Source organism: Dunckerocampus dactyliophorus, chromosome 10 (genome assembly GCF_027744805.1).
Source record: "Dunckerocampus dactyliophorus isolate RoL2022-P2 chromosome 10, RoL_Ddac_1.1, whole genome shotgun sequence".
Taxonomy (NCBI): domain Eukaryota; kingdom Metazoa; phylum Chordata; class Actinopteri; order Syngnathiformes; family Syngnathidae; genus Dunckerocampus; species Dunckerocampus dactyliophorus.
Genome location: NC_072828.1, coordinates 16687283 through 16705793, shown reverse-complemented (window position 1 = coordinate 16705793; position 18511 = coordinate 16687283). Strand labels below are relative to the sequence as shown.

At 40.3% G+C, this 18511-nt stretch overlaps 1 protein-coding gene across 1 annotated transcript in view; it reads left to right on the top strand.

Moving 5' to 3' along the window:
- xpr1a (xenotropic and polytropic retrovirus receptor 1a) overlaps window positions 1-18511 on the top strand; it is an 88597-nt gene that overhangs the window by 41952 nt on the left and 28134 nt on the right. Inside the window, exon 3 of the mRNA XM_054788670.1 lies at window positions 17877-17978. Coding sequence (XP_054644645.1) covers window positions 17877-17978 — 102 coding nt within the window. The remainder of the gene's footprint in view (window positions 1-17876; window positions 17979-18511) is intronic.

Sequence of the window (18511 nt, the reverse complement as noted above, 5' to 3'; positions counted from 1 at the left end):
GGTGGTTTTCAAAATGTGGCACTGTGAGCCTCAGAGGTCATCCCCTATCATCCTATCCCCTATTCCGCCCAAGAAAATGATTTTGATGTGATGATGTTTGTCTGTATTTTTCTGAAGTTGCTGTACCTCCCCTAAACCTTGTGGCACCTCACAGGGAAGGCCCACCTCACACCTTAAAAACTCCTAGTTTAAAGCATGACTTTTGAACAAGATAAAAGTGTATCTATTTACCACAACAGACAGGTATTGGATGAGCTGATCTTAACTGAATTTCTTCAGAAAAGGTCTATAAAGCTCCTTTCCCCTTGCTGTCTGGCATGTGTTCACCTCCAGCTGACCTTCAGGCCAAAGTCCATTCAGTTGTAATCACTCTGCTTTAGCCTGATAGCCGACGTAGGAATTTTGCCCTGTCACTGCTCTCTGTTTGCACAGCCATACTTACAGAGCTTGTGAGCCCCAGACTGTTTACAACACAGACAACCACAGGAATCATAAATGTCTTCTGATGTTGTTTCATTATGCAAATGTGCTTTGGTTACAGAATTGGGCCTCGTCAGATAAAGCTGTGTGTAGGCACAAACAGGTTTACACTGAGTACATGGCACACTTGAGTTGTGGTTGACAAATACAAGGCTGCCCCAGCTCTGACCCTGTGTGAGTTCCCTCTGTGTAACATTAACAGACCTGAGCCCTCAGGCTGGTGCTGGCACTGCCGTTGGTCAAACAAACCAAGCATTGTAAAGCAGACCAAGTTGGTCACCAGGCCATCTACTGTAAGTTATATTGCTGAGTTATTAATTAAGGGTCTTATTTGTTGTCAAGGAGAGCCAAATTGATTAAAAGCCCCATTGCGTACTTCTGGAAGTCTTGCTAGAGCTCCTCCAATGACCAATGTACTCTCACATACAAAGTCTACTTAAATAAGTTAAATAAGTCATTGAACCCAGGAGAGATTTGTGGGCAAAAAGCAAAATGATTTGAATGTGAGCCAACAGTAGTTTACTTTTGTTTAGTTATTTTGCACTATTTACTTTATTATGCTCAATCATATGTAGTCAAAGGGAATGATTGTATTATTTTGTTGACATTATTTATATTGTTGTATGTATAAAGTGTGGTGTTAAATTGTTCACATGTGCCCTGGGATTGGCTGGCGACCGGTCCAGGGTGTACCCCACCGCTCACCCAAAATCAACTGGGATAGGCTCCAGCATACCTCCACGACCCTAGTGAGGACAAGCGGCATGAATGAATGAATGAATATTCACAAATGAGTGAGTGTGTGTTATTCTGGTTATAATCAACAAATTCAAGGCAAAATCACAAAATCTTTGAAGGAACCTTTAAAAATGTCAAGTAAAAAGTATCTGCACCGGTATCAGTGGCTGCAAAATTTGCATGGTATTTACTTGGTATCGTTTCAATAACCACGATTTTCATTATTGCCCAACCCTAGTGCATACTGGTAAAAACAAAGCAACCCTGCAGTACCTGTAGATGAGACGGACCTGTGTTTCCCCATCCATCATAATAAAATCGTTTATGCGGCGCTCAGCTCTGTGACAATTTAGGGTCCTTAAAGGACATTTGCAGCCTGTTGTAATGAATAACACATCAGCTTTGCAGGGGTTATACAAGCCACCACAAGGGCCTACTTTGTCACATCCATCATCTGCTGGAGGGCTGCTCAGCTCGAGCTAAAGCAATGCGGGGGGACAGGTGTTTAGAGAGGGGATGGCGTCTCCCTATGTCCACCGAGGGGGAATCCTTGTGTGGATTTTGTATATTCTGATAGTCAAGTAATATTGAGCTGTGGGGATTAGAACAAGGTTTCACCTCTCAATGACAGATGAGCTACAACAGGGATGAGATGGGTTTTGGGGGTGTGCGACTGATGTGACAGGTTGTCCCAGTCCATGGAGCTGTGAGAGAGACAAAGGGGTGCAGCTCCCGTGGGACTCTTCTCCATCAGCCCACCATGCTTTTATTACTGGCCTGATTAAATTCACAGACTGACCTGTAATGTAGCTATTATGTATGATCTATTACACATGCACGCACACACACACACACACACACACACGCATGCACACGCTCCGGTAGGTGTTCTTAAATCCATATGGCTGAAATCACATGGCTAGCTTCTGTGGAAGCACAGACAAAGTATTATTAGCATAAATGATGTTTCACCGCTAAGTGCTATTTATCTTACCTCTGTACACACACACCTGTTATAGTTAAATGACACACACGGCTTGCAATTTATATTTAAAAGTAGAATCCAATGTGTGATTTGTGAAATTATTATTATGATTATTAATATTATTATTATTACTATTATTTGCTTTGCTCTGCTGCTACACAAATCTGTGGCCATTATTCATGCGACTAAAGGAGTCATTATTTTCCCAGTTCAGAGATTGTTCATAACGATCATCCAGAGATTTTAGGACAGCGTTATAGACACACACACAGACACACGTACAAACTCCCAATGGGGCATTCAGTGGAAAAGGGTTTTCATGTTTCTGTGCCAGTGAGTGCCAGGAATGTAGCTTCATCTCTGTAAAAGGTCAGTCAGTGTTGGAGATGTTTTGGGCCTGTCCTAAGCCCTCTACGTCGGGAAAATATTATACGACAAATGCTTAAATTAACGGATTGATTTATCAATTTATCGAGGCTGGCAAAATTAGCAAGTTTGTTTTATTTGACGTGTGGTTAATTGATTTATTGTTTATTGTGACAGGCCTTGTTGTATACGTTTACTTTTGTCTAAATACAAAAAAAAATGTAAAAACAACCTTCATCCGGTCCTTTCGGCAACACTCGGTCAAACGCTGCATCAAATTTATTGTATGTGGTAAGTCCGGCCATCAAAATAAAAGCACATGTACGTTTAAGCCACACATTTGCCATCATGCGGGGTTAGCAAGCGACATCTTAACTCTGCTGCACCATTGGAAATACGCTAACCTGCAGAACACTAGGATGTGCTGCGTAATGCGCTGTTCATGAATTGATTGGCTGCGTAAGTAAATACGTACCTACAGGATCTTGTCATTGGCTGGACAGTGTTCGTCATTGTGTTATATGTTGTTACTATCACTGGCCGGAGCACTGGCCCTTCTAAATTGCTTTGTTTTTCACATCAATCTGGACTCATGATTTTGTAGTGACATTTGGCAGTCAGGTGGTGTGTGCTGCACTGTTTTTCCCCACTTCTTTGTGATATGTGCACACAGGCCCAATCAGAAAGCTGAATATTGATTGGCAAGCGCACAGAAAAGCGCTGTTGCTGGCCATGCAATACAAATGTACTGAGTAGGCTTAATCAACAGCTATTGATTACTCTTTGCGGACCGCTTTCTTACTGCCTGCAGTTTTGTGTTCAGTGCGGCTGCAATTACAAGTGTCATGTTTCATGCTGTCGTTTTGTCACCACAGCAACATGATTTGGTCTCTTAGCCTTTATCAGTGAGGCTGCATTTGATGCGGTAATCAACACAAACACATTCAATAATGTTTTTTTATCAAAGCGTTATGTCCAGGCACATGAACACCTGCTCATTGGCATGCATGCACACAGCCATGCAGAGATGAGACAACAATTGGCTGCCGCAGTGGCAAGGCCAACTCCCGTAGTTGGTTGCTAATGGCTACCGGATCCAGGGGTGGGGGTGGAGTGGGGTGGGGATGGGGTGAGGGGCAGGTGTCGATAATGACAATGTCACTCCCTGCCAACCATCCCTCTAAAAGGAGGACAGGATACTCACACACACGCACTCAAACACACGTATTTTGGTGCACAATCACACAATCGTTTTTGTAGAAAATGGAGCAAAGCAATTTTCTTCCTCCTAGGTGGTTGTATGTTATTATAGACGTCAAAAAGTGGCTTGCTCCACAGGGCCATTTTGACTTTCTGTCATTAAAGAACAGATTTTCTTTTCTGTCTTACAATAGTTGCACTGCGATCGCCTCATAATTCCCTCGTTTTGTTCTCAAGGTCAGCCTTGTATGTTGTTGCCATGCAAAGCACATTCACAGCATTTCTTATTTACAGCTATTAGAAGGTCCAGTTTGGTATTTTCATTAAGTTAACTGCAGTGTTTTATGGGGCCTTTTTGCCAGGACAGTTCATATCCTTTTTCCATTCATCAATGGTGGCAAATCTCAAAGCAAATCAGGGGGCTATACCCTTTTTGTTCTGCAGTTGTGCAAATGTCTCATTCTGCTTCATGATTCTTGACGAATGAACACTGCAGCAGCGCTATTCATTTTCAGGATCAGAGCAGATAGAGATGATGCAAGGCCATGCAAAATCAACAGCACAGCTTTGCCTGTCTTGTTCACACATTTTTTAATGGATGCCATAAGGCACAGTGTGGACTGCGCCTACAACAGAAGCTACAGGAATGAAGAGATCACTGAGTGGGGGGTATGTAAACGTGTTTCGAGCTTGTAAGTCACTGAAATGCTTCTGTAATGTAAAGCACATACAGGATATGTATTATGCCAAAATACACAAACTGACAGTAGGCATGGCTGCATAATCTGAGAGGGTCCAATACAAGAGCTTCATCGAGCTACAGAATGTTGTTTTTGTTTGACTGGACTTCATCATAATGAAAAATCTTTCTAACCTTTATAATGCAACCAAATCTGTTAAAATAGTAACAACTTTTAATATGTGACACGTTCTTCGAACCTGCAGAGAGAGATCTCGACAAGGATCTTCTATTCTGTGCATATTTTGAAATTGTTAGCCGTAGGTGAAATAGAAATTCCATGGTTGTAATTGTTTCATTATTGTGGTATAGTGATAAAATTAATTTTGCATAATGTTAAAAAACGGTGATTTAATCCTGGCTATTGGGGGGGAAAAGGACACAAAAACCTGACATGAATATTGTGGTTTCACTAAATGGGTCTGATGTTAACTGTAATTGCATCCTGTAAAAGGATTTACTGGTAAAAGTCATTATTGATGTGTTCTATGCTAAACACACCTTTGGAAATCTAATTTAAAATATTGTAAATTCTGGATTATCAGACGCTACTTTTCGCTACACGCTTTGAACCCTGCGGCTTAAACTTAAAAATTACAAATTTATTTATTACACTTCCCATGATGCTCAAGTTTTGAAGTCTTTTGCAGCCATTGTGTTTTGATCGGACAAATCTAAAGTAAGTTTGGGCAAGTGTAGAATTACTACAGCTTCAGGTTGGACGGCTTGGACCACGGCAGCTGTTGAACTTAGATGGGTAAAAAAAGCGTCTAACGTCTCACTCACTGGAGCTAACGAGTGATACATGGGAACACCGAGTGTAGGTATAATTGCAAGATTTGGAGTGTGCCTTTCTGTGTAAATATCCCATGTTACAACGTGGACACCTACGGCTTATAGACAAGTCGGCCTGTATATGTACAAATGTTTTTCTCTTTAAACTTTGGTGGGTGCGGCTTATATTGAGGTCGCTCGATAGTCAATACAATACAATACACACTGAACACCTGTGCAAAGCAAGAAGCTATAGGCTATAGTTACGAGGCCAAATTACTCCATGTAAATAAAACGTTATTCATGTTTTTAGCTAAAATTGTGGTGTCCAATCATGATTGTTATCACCGACATTAATGTTTTGTAAGTATGTTTTATTTGCCACCATTTTTCATGAACCTAACATTGCACAGTTATCTTTTTACATGTTTTTTATGATGACGAGGTGATTGAACGCTGCAAAAAATAAGCATGTTTTGAGTGCACCTCAACTTTAAATTTTGACTCCCTTGTCAGGTTTTTAGTCGGCCGGTTCGAAGAACGTGTCATACACAGCGGAGTTCTATAGAATTTGCAACGGCAGAATTTGTGATACAGCCCTTGTATCATCTCATAAGATTGTTCAGGTGTACCAAATTTAGCTAGTGAGTGTTCTTAGTTGTACATATGCAGTGCATGTTGACTCGAGTCAAGCAACTTTGACTGCTTCATCCGCGGCCTCTCAGCACCTGACAGGCTCCTGTTATTTCCGTATGAATGCATCGAGTCGAGCGGGGCGCCCTCATCGCTTCCACTCGTTCGCCTGTGGATCATTTTAACAACCTCACTGGAGCGGAAAGACCAGAAGAGGGAGAGAACACAGAGGTGAGATAGAGAGGGGAGGTGGCAAATGTGGATTGTTGTCTGACAGTGAACAGGAGAAATGATGAAGACGCTAACGCCACCTGAGCAAAAGGCGACAAGTGTGGCGTTACTCACCAGTGGAGCGCAAAAATGAGACGCATAGCTTCTCTGAAGCGCTTACCACAGACAAGATGGAGAATATTATCAGTCATGTTGGAAGAGAGAGCTGAACATAAAGCTTATTGTTGTTTAATGGGGCATGACCATGCAGACAAGCTTGGCTAATGAGAGAAGAAACTCTTTATGGAGGGGTTTTCAATGTGTGAGGTGGGCCTCTCCTGGGAGGCACAACAGCAAACACTTATATGCATTTAAAGTATAGAATTTATCGGTACTCATCGTGATCGATGAACAAATGGAAACGGAGTCACGGTGTAACCTTTAGCCTGGTGACAGGCTTGCCTGTTGTAATTCCAGGAGCGGCTTACGCTAATATATTAACTTGTGTTCACTTTGTTGCAAGTTTTGAGGAGCCAAGCAAACTTTTGCATCTGATAACTATGGTGTGTTCAAAGACCGCCCAACAAAGTGCGAAATCTCAACGCTTACCGAAAAACCATTATCAGTTAAGCATGATGGCATAAACATGTAAAACTGTGGGCTTTCTAACAGTGGTACATGTATGGCGTATATTTTACCTGTGCTATCACCTTTTTATAAATGATTACTGACTTAACACTGACTTGAATTATTACCAGGAAAACATTTTGAAGAACAACAAATGTTTTTAAAAATGTTTCGACCATACATCTGTGAATTTGTGGGGCCTTGAATGCTGAATCGCAAATGTGTGGAGATCCACTGTAATTGAACAATTCACTTTTTGATGACAGAGGCGTGCCCTGCGATTGGCTGGCAACCAGTCCAGGTTGTACCCTTCCTCTCGCCCGAAGTCAGCTGGGATAGGCTCCAGCATACCCCCGCAACACTAGTGAGGACAAGCAGCATAGAAAATGGATGGGTGGATGACAGAGGCGTAGCATTTCAGGAAATGGAGAAAGATGAAGTCAACTTCAGTCGAACAAGTGAAACGAAATTAACTGTGACCTCGTAATCTTACAAACAAGAACTTGTGTACTCATATTAACTGAGTGACTAATACTGCCGCTATTATCCGATCTTCAAAATTCCATTGGATCGGCAGCTGGTCCCGATCCTGAAGATCGGGTTGGGACGTCCCTATTTGTTACTGATGTTGCCTTATTGTCATTGTACCAATTTTGTACTGACTAGCCAGGATAGACGTGTGTACTGCAGTAACCCTACCGCTATGTCGTATTATGTCAACGTAATCCTTTAGATGGGCTTGCAATATTTGCACAAATATCTTGTGTGATTTTAGAGACATATTTCACTACAACAATTTGGTCATTTTCCTAATTATATAATGAGTTTCTGCTCTTGGTGCTTGAATACGGATACGGGGCATACTAGTCTGTTACAAGTTCCAAGGTATACCACGGTATGAAAATGTCACGGTTTCAAACTCGATAAATAGTGAAAATAGAGGTCCAGCGCGGCCACTATGTGGAAATACCTTGTCATGTCCTGTGTTATTCCTCGCAATTGGAACTGGGCTTCAATGTGCTGAAACCACGGGCATGAGATGTGTCGCCAAAAGTCGGCCACTTAGCCGTTGCGGCATAGCTAGCAGTGACGTTAGCTGCCTCGTTAGCATCAAGCAGCGCCGGTGTGATGTGTGCCCTCGGAGAGTTTTGAATCCCGGAGCGTGTGGATTTAGTGTGTATATCACATGGCTTTGCAGCTGTCAAACTAATGTGTAAGCACGTAACACTATTTAACTACATTTTCCACATGTTAACGTGAACATCATAACCCAATATGTTGCAAATGTCATGTCTTTTCTAATGTCATAAAAAGAGACAAACACCGGTCGGTAATGCAATAAAGCTGAAACGGAATCAATAACATGCTAAATGTGTATGCACAAACTATATTAGCTCTGTAGAAAAAGCGGTGCCTTTTATAGATAAGGAAAGCCTGGATACTGGTGATAGTGAAAATGCAGTAAATTCACACAATCAATGGAGATGACCTCTCTCTCATGGGCCCCCTCTATGTCTCCCCTCCTCTTTTCCAAACTCAGCTCTGTTTCCTCCTGTACATCTCCTCTAATTGTGTAATCTGATTTAGTTTCATATATAAGTGCCCTTTTTTCAAGCTCAGTGAGCCGAGGAATAATTAGCTGAGAACAACCTGCTATGTGGCCTCCAGAGGTCTGTTTCTCCATATTGTCCCATGCACTCGTATGGCACACTCAGTGGACTTACAGTCACATTCCTTATGGTTGAGCCAACCACTCCCTGACAGTGTCAATCTGTGTTTATTATCTTTGTAAAGGGAGATATTTTTTTAAATATATCCCTGCATTAGGTGTCATTATAATCAGTAAATAGTCCTGATCCCTTTAGATATTGCTTTAATGAATGTTCTATGGGGGAACTGTGTGATTCCTGAGCTCACCCACTGAGACATGATGCTTATCTAGTGGTATTTATCTGGTTTGCTGACAGAGACGGCTTTATCCAAGCTGCACAGGAATGTGATAGTGACTATAAATATCACATTAAAAGGCTACAGTTGAAATTGGAATCTTATGCTTGGACCTTTATCAAAATTCACCAATATTTACTTTTCTTTACGTCTATTGCAACGAAGTCTTTCTAAAATAGCCCACAGAGAGTCAGTAGATTCAAAATGTCATCATGAATAATGTTTTAGAGATGTGATGGAAGTCCAGGTCCATTTCTTCAGACGATAGGAAGGCGTTTTAATTCCCGCTATACCATCAGTTTGCCTTTTCCCTCATCCTCCATCCACCTTTAGATACGGTAGCTGTGGGGAGAGAATGTGAACGGTTTGATCCAATAATAACACTTTCAAGCAGGCGCCTATAAGGAGGCTGGAACGAAGAGAAAATTACATTTGTGCTTTTTAAAAATTTTCCAAATATTTTAACTTTCTTCTTAAATAATCTTCATTATTTTTTTTCTCCTTTCTTCTCCCCAACCTAATTTTCCAAAAATCACAAATGTATTATGTTATGTTTATTTCTCATATTACGACTTTAAGAGAAAAACTTATTTTTTCTTTTATATTTCACCTCAGCGCTACTAAAATGACCATTTTCCTCATAATATTACAAGTTTTTTGGATTATTTGGATAATGACGTTATTCCCATAATATTTAGACTTTATTCTTGGAACATAACTTTTTCTGCAACCTGATTTTCCCAAAATTACATTATTAGTTTTTTTGTTTTTCAGCATATTTAAAATTGGAAAAAATAACATCTTTTGCCACTAAATGCTACAAATGCTACTAAAATGAAAGTATTTGCATAATATTATAATAGCATTATGACTTTTTCTTGTTAGATTAAAACCTGTTGTCTTAAAATGACTATGATGCTTGTAAATGCTTGTTGTGTCCTTGGGCCAGGCACTTCACCCACCTTGGCTCCAGTGCCGCCCACACTGATGTATAAATGTGACTGAATGTTTAGTGGTGGTCGGAGTGGCCGTTGGCGCAAATTGGCAGATTGGTAGATTACCACTACCAGTGTGTGACTGTGGAGTGAATGAATAATGGCTTTTCACTGTAAAAGCGCTTTGGGTATCTTGAAAGGTGCTCTATAAATCCAGTCCATTATTATCATTAATATAATCTCTTTATTGCCTTGCCCATTTATCCCTCTGCTCAACCTGCTAACATCTTCTTCCGTCAGCAATTATGTGTTGCTACGTTTTGCAGAACTGTCTGTTGTGTTCATGTTGGATTATTTCATGCATGCAGAGCAAAATGCAAGTTCAGAATTTACACATGAAAGAAGCGCACATGTTGTAAATCTATCAGCAGGTTTTACAGGAAACCAAACCCCCCAACAAGCCAAACAAACATGACCTGACTACCTTATGTGTGTATTTATATCAACATTTTACTTAATGAATACCTAAATAAGTGAATAGGGGGAAATTTTATTTTTCAACACAACGTGAACGATACAGTGCCCCAACTTTCCTAACTTCTCAACTGATGAGGAATATGCGTGGTCAAACAATATCAGAAACATGCTGACAGCTGATCGTTTGCTACCCAAACCCAAATTTATACAATCCTATCAAAGAAGTATTTCTTTATTTAGTCATGGAAATAAATTGAATCTGTTTGAGAGTCAAACTACTATTAACTGTACAGTAGGGGTGTCACAAGACACCCAGCTCGCAAGACGAGACGATGCACGAAATTGGGTCCACAAGAACGAGACGAGATTTCAACATTAACTGACATTAAACATTAAAAAGTTCAATGAAAACATATGACAGGATAAACAATTTTTTTTTTGATATTTCAAATGTTTATTGTCCCACAAATTGATGGTAAGGGGTATTATTGTCAACATTTTTTGAGAACAAATAAACCACTAATGTAATGATATGTATTGTCATAAATAATAATAATATATCATAATAATGCAATATTGGCTTTATATGTCATCTTTCACTTTGTAAAGTTGTGAGATTGCCATTTGTGACAACAAATAATTGTTTTCAGGCTTTCCCAGGACCATCATTACATCTGAATGGAATGCCAACAAGGGTGATTCTACCCAAACGACTGTCTGGACATACCTTTAGAAGATAAATAAATAAATAAATAAATACTTTGGATCCTGCACCAACTCCTCAGACTAGGGCTGTCCTACCAAGTCAGACTAGTGTTTGTCCCACCTAGTGATTGAGCATGAATTGATGAAGGCTGCTCGGATGAGAGGCGAATCGTCTTTTAAGACTCCCTGAACAATTCAGTTGCGATCGATTCAATGCCATGAGAATTATATTTAATATTTTTGTGCCGCTTAGTTTGTATTCCTGACACTATTCTTTGGTGTTTAGTTCCTTTGCTTGATCTCACAGCTCTCCTTGCTGCTACTACTTTGTCTCCCCAAGCAGGGTTTCCCCGAGGATATTTTTGAAGTTGTGGTGGTGGGCTGCATGGGATGTGGACTGCCACCCATGTGTCGTGCCGCTGCTGCATCGCCGTGGCTTTCTATTATTATGTCTACTGTATTGGGTAATACAAGTGTAAAGGTGACTATGGGGTGTTATTTAATGGCTGCAGGGCTCTAATAATGGTTTAAAAACATATTTCGAAGGTCATAAAATGGTTTTATGTGTTAATTTTAAATATTCCATTTATTCATACTGAATCCTACTTATAGGAAATTAACTTATGGCGATCAGGTCTGGAACCAATTAACCGCGATAAACGAGGAAGGACTAAATAGTCCAATACATCATGCGTCATGGTCTTATACACACACACACCAGACAAGACTGCGGATATCAGGGCAACAGTCTTGCAGTGTCGTCTGATGTTGTTTGCACTTCTATTTGGTGCCCGTACTGTTGATATTCGGAAGCTGCTGAGCTTGCAGTCTGCCGCTATAAAAAGTACACAATAAGAATTGGGAGGCGACTCGTCTTCTCCACCTGCCTGCAGTCCTGCTTTGCCGTCAGTGATTGTGCATTCCTAATGCTCCCCTGGCCTTCCTGAGAGACGTGATTGGTAGATTTAATTGTGGCTGCAGGGCCAAATGAGTGTTAAAAAAAAAAAAAAAAAAAAGATGAGACAAAATCATGAGGGTGTGGGCGTGGTGTGTATTGGCTGCTTTTATGCTGCGTTGGTCTTTCCTTCAAGCTCGCCAATGGAGGAAGCAAAGTTAAATATATTTTCATGTATTATTTAGTCAGTCAGTTAATATTAGACCAGCAATAATGCAGTCCTGATTTTTCTTATACTACTGTTTATCTTTTGTGTGTGTGCCTCTATGGAGTAAGAAGATTAGCTTGACTATGTTTATGGGATGGCCTCGTCCCGTGAAGGATAGTATTGCTATCATGGCATAGGAGGTGTCGTGAAATGGCGTAAATGGAGCTTAGATATACAATTTGTGTGTATCTTTTGCTGCCTTTTATTTTGGAAGATTGTAATGCGATACAGGCAGTTTCCCTCTCTAGCTCAAAGTATATGTTTCTAACATACTGTAAAAAACAAAAAAGTGCTTCTAAATGACTGTGTACTATAGATCAGTGCTTTTCAAATAGTGGGGTGGGCCCCCCGGGGGATTCATGGTGAACTGTCTGGGGGGGGGTCGTGAGAGGCAGGGAGGACTTTCAATATTAGTGCAGACCTGCCAACATGTATGAATTTGCCATACACAGCATGCAGTTTCACTCTAGCATACGTTTGTATGCTTCGCTGCTGTCCATTTTGTTGCATTTCGCTGGTTTCAGTTTCGAGTTGAGGCTTTACAGTACAGATAAATAAATAGATATTATCAGTCTCTCAATAGTATTTCAAATTGGATGGGCGCGAAAACATTTCTGTCTCCCAGTGGGGGCATGACAGAAAATAATTGAGAGCCCCTGGTATAGATGTTGAATAAATCTATTCTGTGTTATGTATTTACATGTATTTCCTCTAATGTTCATAATGCGCACAGGATGTACATAAACAAGCTGTGTGTGCCTAAGTCATGTCACTGATAAGGAGTTAGTGTCTCCATGAAGGATTTATTTACTTACTAGGGTCATGTGGCAGAATTCCTGTATGGAAATACAAGAACCTGCAGGGAAAAGTGTGTGTGTGTGCGTGCGTGTGCATGCGTGTGTGTGGAGTGTTTTTGAGGGGGAAGTGTGACGATAGTTGGGACCAGGGGGAAGCTGTCTCATCATTTATTTATATAATCTACAGAAGACGAGGTGAGTGGGGGAAGGGGGTGGGAGGCCGTTGCCGTCTACAACCAGCCCGCTTTGGGAATACTGTAGGTCAAGTCAGGAGTTGTTTTTTCTGGATAACTGCGCAATTCTTTGTGTCTTTATGAGCGCTACATCTGCAAGCATGCTGTAATGAACTGCGTTTTGACTGCTTCTTTCACATGAAGGGGCTTCAAAAACACATAAAAAAATATATGTATGTGTATATGTATATGTATATGTACAAGTATATGTATATGTACAGTATATGTATATGTATATGTACACTAAGTCCCCAACCAACGAACACAATTGGTTCCAAACGACCGTTCGCAAGTGGATTTGTTCTTAAGTCGAAAAAAATGTAATATTACCAATGATATAGGTACCACATGTACGTGTATACATATACAGTATATGCGTATGTATGTAAATATGAGTTTGGATGCAGTAGTAATATTAAACGAGGATAATTAATGGAAAAAACAATAATAATAAAATGGTATAATAATACGTAATGATAAATGTTATTTACCTTTAAAGAGGAGTGGTCGAGCATACGTCGTTGTGGTGGAGGAGGAGGAGTTATTGAAAAAAAGGACAAATGGTCGTCGTCGTTAGACTCTTCTAAAAGAGGTAGTGTTCTGTGGGTGGTGTAGAATTAAGCAGGCCTATTAACTCTTCATAAACTTTAATCACACGCTCTGTCTGGGTTGTATCATAAAACTCTTAGCCTTCCTCTCTCCTCTTCCTCGTCTCTTCCTCCCTGTTGGTCCCATTCGCAGTGTCACAGTGCCCTCTACTGGTCAAGCATGTAGCAGTATAAATATGGAGTTACAGTACTACAAGGCAAAATACATGAACAAATAGACCCGTCGGCTTGTGTTCGTATCTCCGAAAGTTTGCATGCCGGATGTTCGTAAGCTGGGGACTTAGTGTATATGTATATGTATTAGAGTCTGACCGTTATGAGGGGCCTATGCCAATACCGATAACTGGTGGCTGAAAAAAAAACGATATCCGATATATTGGCGGATATCTGATATATATGGTATAACTGCTGTTTTACCATGCACATGACAATAAAACTCTCTTGAATCTCTTGAATATTTGGCGATAAGCGATATATCGGCCGATATAAAAATAAGAGCATTGATATACACAGGATATATACTGTACATGAACATTAATTTTTCTAATTTCTAATTTTTTTAATACAAATATACGATTTAACACGAAGAAGCAGAAGATGACTAAATTAAAATAAGGAACCTTAATTAACATATAAGGACTGTAAACACCCTGATAAATAAGAAAAGACTAACTAAACTGCATGGAAATATGAAGTGAAGTGGGACGCAGTGTAATAGTCTTATAATAATGATGAACATTAACAGTTGCATATATCTTTATTTCACTTGAAAATGCTGTATAATAGTCTTATATTAGACAAATGTGGATATTGGAAATGTGGATTAATAGTTCCATCTATCTTTTTGTATCTCATAGATATCCAACTTACACATTACATTTAACTTAACGTTAAAACGCTGTAATACACGCTCTAAAACTTGCATGAAAAAAAATAGAATGTTCTCCTTAGAAAACAATAAAGAATGTGTATATTACATTTTGCTGTAATTCATTCCAGAATAAATCCAGTTTAATCCAAACTGCGTCCTTCCATAAGGTGTCAGATGTTGAATTGAATCTCTCTTCCATCCAGACGAGCGCTAATAAGGAGCCATGGAGTGCAGCTGAAATAGAAGCTGTGACATTTACACGAAACACTCATTTGATTCAATTAAAGATGCACCATGCATTCCAGAATCGTTGGATGAATTTAAAAAGTTTAGGTGATTAGGTTTCATTGGATTTTACAGGAGGGCAACTGAGACAGTGTAATGAAATGATGTTCACGCGTGCTCATGCAGCAGCTGAGGAGATGATAGCGTGATAATAACTGGCAGGCTGGTGGCTGGCGCCTTGTGTGAAGATGGATGCAAAGATGGAGGTCGCCTTTGTTCTTCCACGGGACTAAAAGGAAATATCTGTGCGTGTGTGTGTGTGTGTGTGTGTGTGTGTGTGTATACTGCACTTGGGTTTAGTGGGAGAACAAAGAGTTGACACTTTCATCATTATATATCAATATATATATACATATATTGAGCCTGTATGAGAAGTTGGATTACAAAAATCACCATAATTAGTAGAGAATTGACACACAGTGGAACCTTTTAAAGATTAAACACAAAGGATGCCGGTTGATCTTTGATTTGTTCATACCGTAAGTTCTCCAATTCAATTAACCGCCGAGTTTCCTGTAGTGTCTAGGTGCATGGTCTATGAATGCAAGTAAGAGAGACAGACAGGTAGATACTTTATTCATTTATTCATTAATATTTTTTAAAGATTTCCATTCATCCATTTTCAATATCGCTGTATCGCCAATCATGCTGTAACACAGCTGGACTCGAGTCATTTTAGTAAAACACACAAAAAGTTTTTCCCACTCTAAAGTGAGGGCCACATTTTGTGTGAGTGTTCCCCACCCCCAATCTGCAGTTGTTATTACAAGGTAATGCACTAACAACAGGCTCTCTTATTTGGAGAAATTTTTAACATTAATGCTCATTAGTTACCCCCATTACTGCACCACACTGTCAAACCAAATGGTAAGAAATCTTACCTGTTTTTACGGCCGTTGGTTTGCAATATGGTGCAGGTCAGAAGGCCACGAGCATCAACGTCTTTCCTTCCAATCCTGTTCGTGACGCCAAATGTTGTGGAATAATAAGAGGCACAACACAACTTGTATGCAGTTGAGGGAAAAGGGATACCCCGTTTATTCCGTTCACCCTTAAATAGACCCAGTGAACAATAACAATGACGTGGATTACCAAACCTCATCCTTCCTTGGCCCTGTTGGCAGGACATTTTGAAATCACATAACATCTGGAACATATCTTGTATAACTTCGGTCACGATGACCTCCCCCTCAGTCACGTAGGCCTGAGTTCAACTGTCTTTCACAGAACAAAAGGTACTCTGGAGTTCACAGGACAAGAATCATTTTACAATAGTTGCGAGGGCATGCTGGAGCCTATCCCAGCTAACTTTGGGCGACAGGCGGGGTACACCCTGGACTGGTTGCCAGCCAATTGCAGGGCACATATAGACATATTTTTATTGTCATTGCATACAATATACAGAGAAACTTGGTTCGGTGGCGCCACTCCTGTTAAACCTAAAACATAGTGGTGACCCAGAAGTACAAACTGTGGCTCGCAGTGGTTTGCTGGCAAACCGGGGCCGTTGTGTTTGGTGATGGTGGAGGACACCGCCGTTATGGGAATGGGCCCCGGCCTTTTCTTTGTGGCTGGCTCTAGGGCAGCTTCTTTGGCAGCGCAGGTGTCTTCATGGACTTTCGGGGTGGCGTTGTGCATTAAACCTTTCTGAAGTTACTTGAGATGAGAGTTTAACCTCTGAGTTTTTGTATGACTTAAAAAAAAAGCATTTTTCCTGCAAATGTTGCACCTTCTATGATTAGCTGGCGACCAGTCCAGGGTGTACCTCGCCTGTCGCCCTAAGTCAGCTGGGATAGGCTTCAGCATACCCGCGACCCTAGTGAGGATACACGGCATAGAAGGTGGATGGGATGGATGGATGGATGTTGAACCTTATCTTTTGAAGGGGTCTACCATAGTCCATATCAAAGATGATTAATATTTTGTATAATTTCACACCAGATTCTTGTCAAAAATACAAATTCAAACACAATTGCAACTTTGTGCCTCTCCACTGTTTTAATTACTGTTTTTAATTACTTTGCATATCAAGTGCCATTTAGCAGCATAACCTTTTATTTCGAATGACAAAACAGATGACGCCTGATGCAAATGGTGTATTGCATTAGCCATTCTGTTATGTCTTATTGACTTGCAAGCTAACTAAGCTAAGCTAACTAAGCTAACTAAGCAAGCTAACTAAGTTATGCAACAGCCATCTAATAGGTCAGTGCGTCAAGCATGCAACCAAATAAGAAGACAGTCCTGACTCGAAAGGGTGGAAGCATGAAGCGGACACTTGGTTTGCACTTCTTTCATAATCTAAACATGACAGAACATATAACCAGAATATAAACACAAGTACGCTCGCAGGCCACTTTCTTAGGTACACTTGCACATCTAATAAGATCCAATACAAGAACTGTATCAAAAATGGTCAGATTTGAGATATTACCGTAATTGAACAATATGTTTATTCTTGTGGTTGTAGTTGGTTGCATGTCCAGTAGTACAGTACAGTACATCTCGCATGTCCTATTTTCCAACTGTTCTCATTACACTAATGATCTTGTTACAGACTCGCTGGTGTTTCTCTCCAAGATTTCCTCTCATAAAGAGTGAAAGGTTAATTTGTATCACATCTGCTGTTTGACCCTCCGCTTCCTATTAGATTTGCCTACGTGCAATCCAGTGTTTCCTCCTGCAGTGTATGGTTTTATTTACTGGTTTGAAGGAGGGATAGTATTCATTTTTTTCCTGTAAAGGTGTTGGACTTTAAAGACGTTTTAGTGTTTTTCACCTTTTCATCAAGTTGAGTGTGTATGTGTGTGTGCATGCAGGGATATTGACAAACTGCTGCCTGGGGCATCTCTTTCTTATTACTTTGCTGAATAGAAAGCATCTCCCTCGAACAGTTGTGTTCTTTTGTAGCTGATGTTTATGAGGCTGGTGTTTACGAGGTGACATAACCATTGTATCTTATGCTGCAGCTACTTTATCCTGCAGAAACCTCTTTTTTGTGTAGGGTGCATTTTGATTCACCTTCCTACTTCCCTTGCCTACCTTTATAGTAATATCTCATCCTGCTCAACAGCTGACATTTGTGTGTTTCTCTTTCTTCCAGTCACAGATGAGGACACCGTGAAGAGATACTACGCTAAATTTGAGGAGAGGTTTTTTCAGACCTGTGAGAAGGAGCTTTTGAAAATCAACACTTTTTATTCAGGTAATGAAATAACACCATCATTTCAAACATGATTAATAATGGGGATGTCCGATGTTGGCTTTTTTGCTGATATCCGATATGCCAGTGTTGTCCAACTCTCAACCGATACCGATATGTGTACCATTACATATCTTCTGTCGTGGAATTAACAAAAGCCGTATAGAAAATGAATGAATGGATGGATGTTGTGAAAATAATGGATACAGCATCAGCAATTAGCTTCTTTAAGCAAACTTCCGCGTCTGCCTGCCGCAATTTCCCCGTTTCTTTATAATCCCGCTACCCCATAAACATATGAATGAATTAATAGTGTGTTAATAGTTGTGTTTTCCACAACGTCTGAAAATCATGCTCTTAAAACAATGTTATAATGGCCAAATCATGTATTCTGTGGGCCAAATATGTGGTGTTTTGAAAACCCACCACATCCTGCCACCACTAACACGGTTAAGCAAAGCATCGGCTCAAGCATTTGACTGTTATTGTGACAGCAATGTTGCTTGTGGCGCTTTAAGGGCTATATCGGTTTTCAT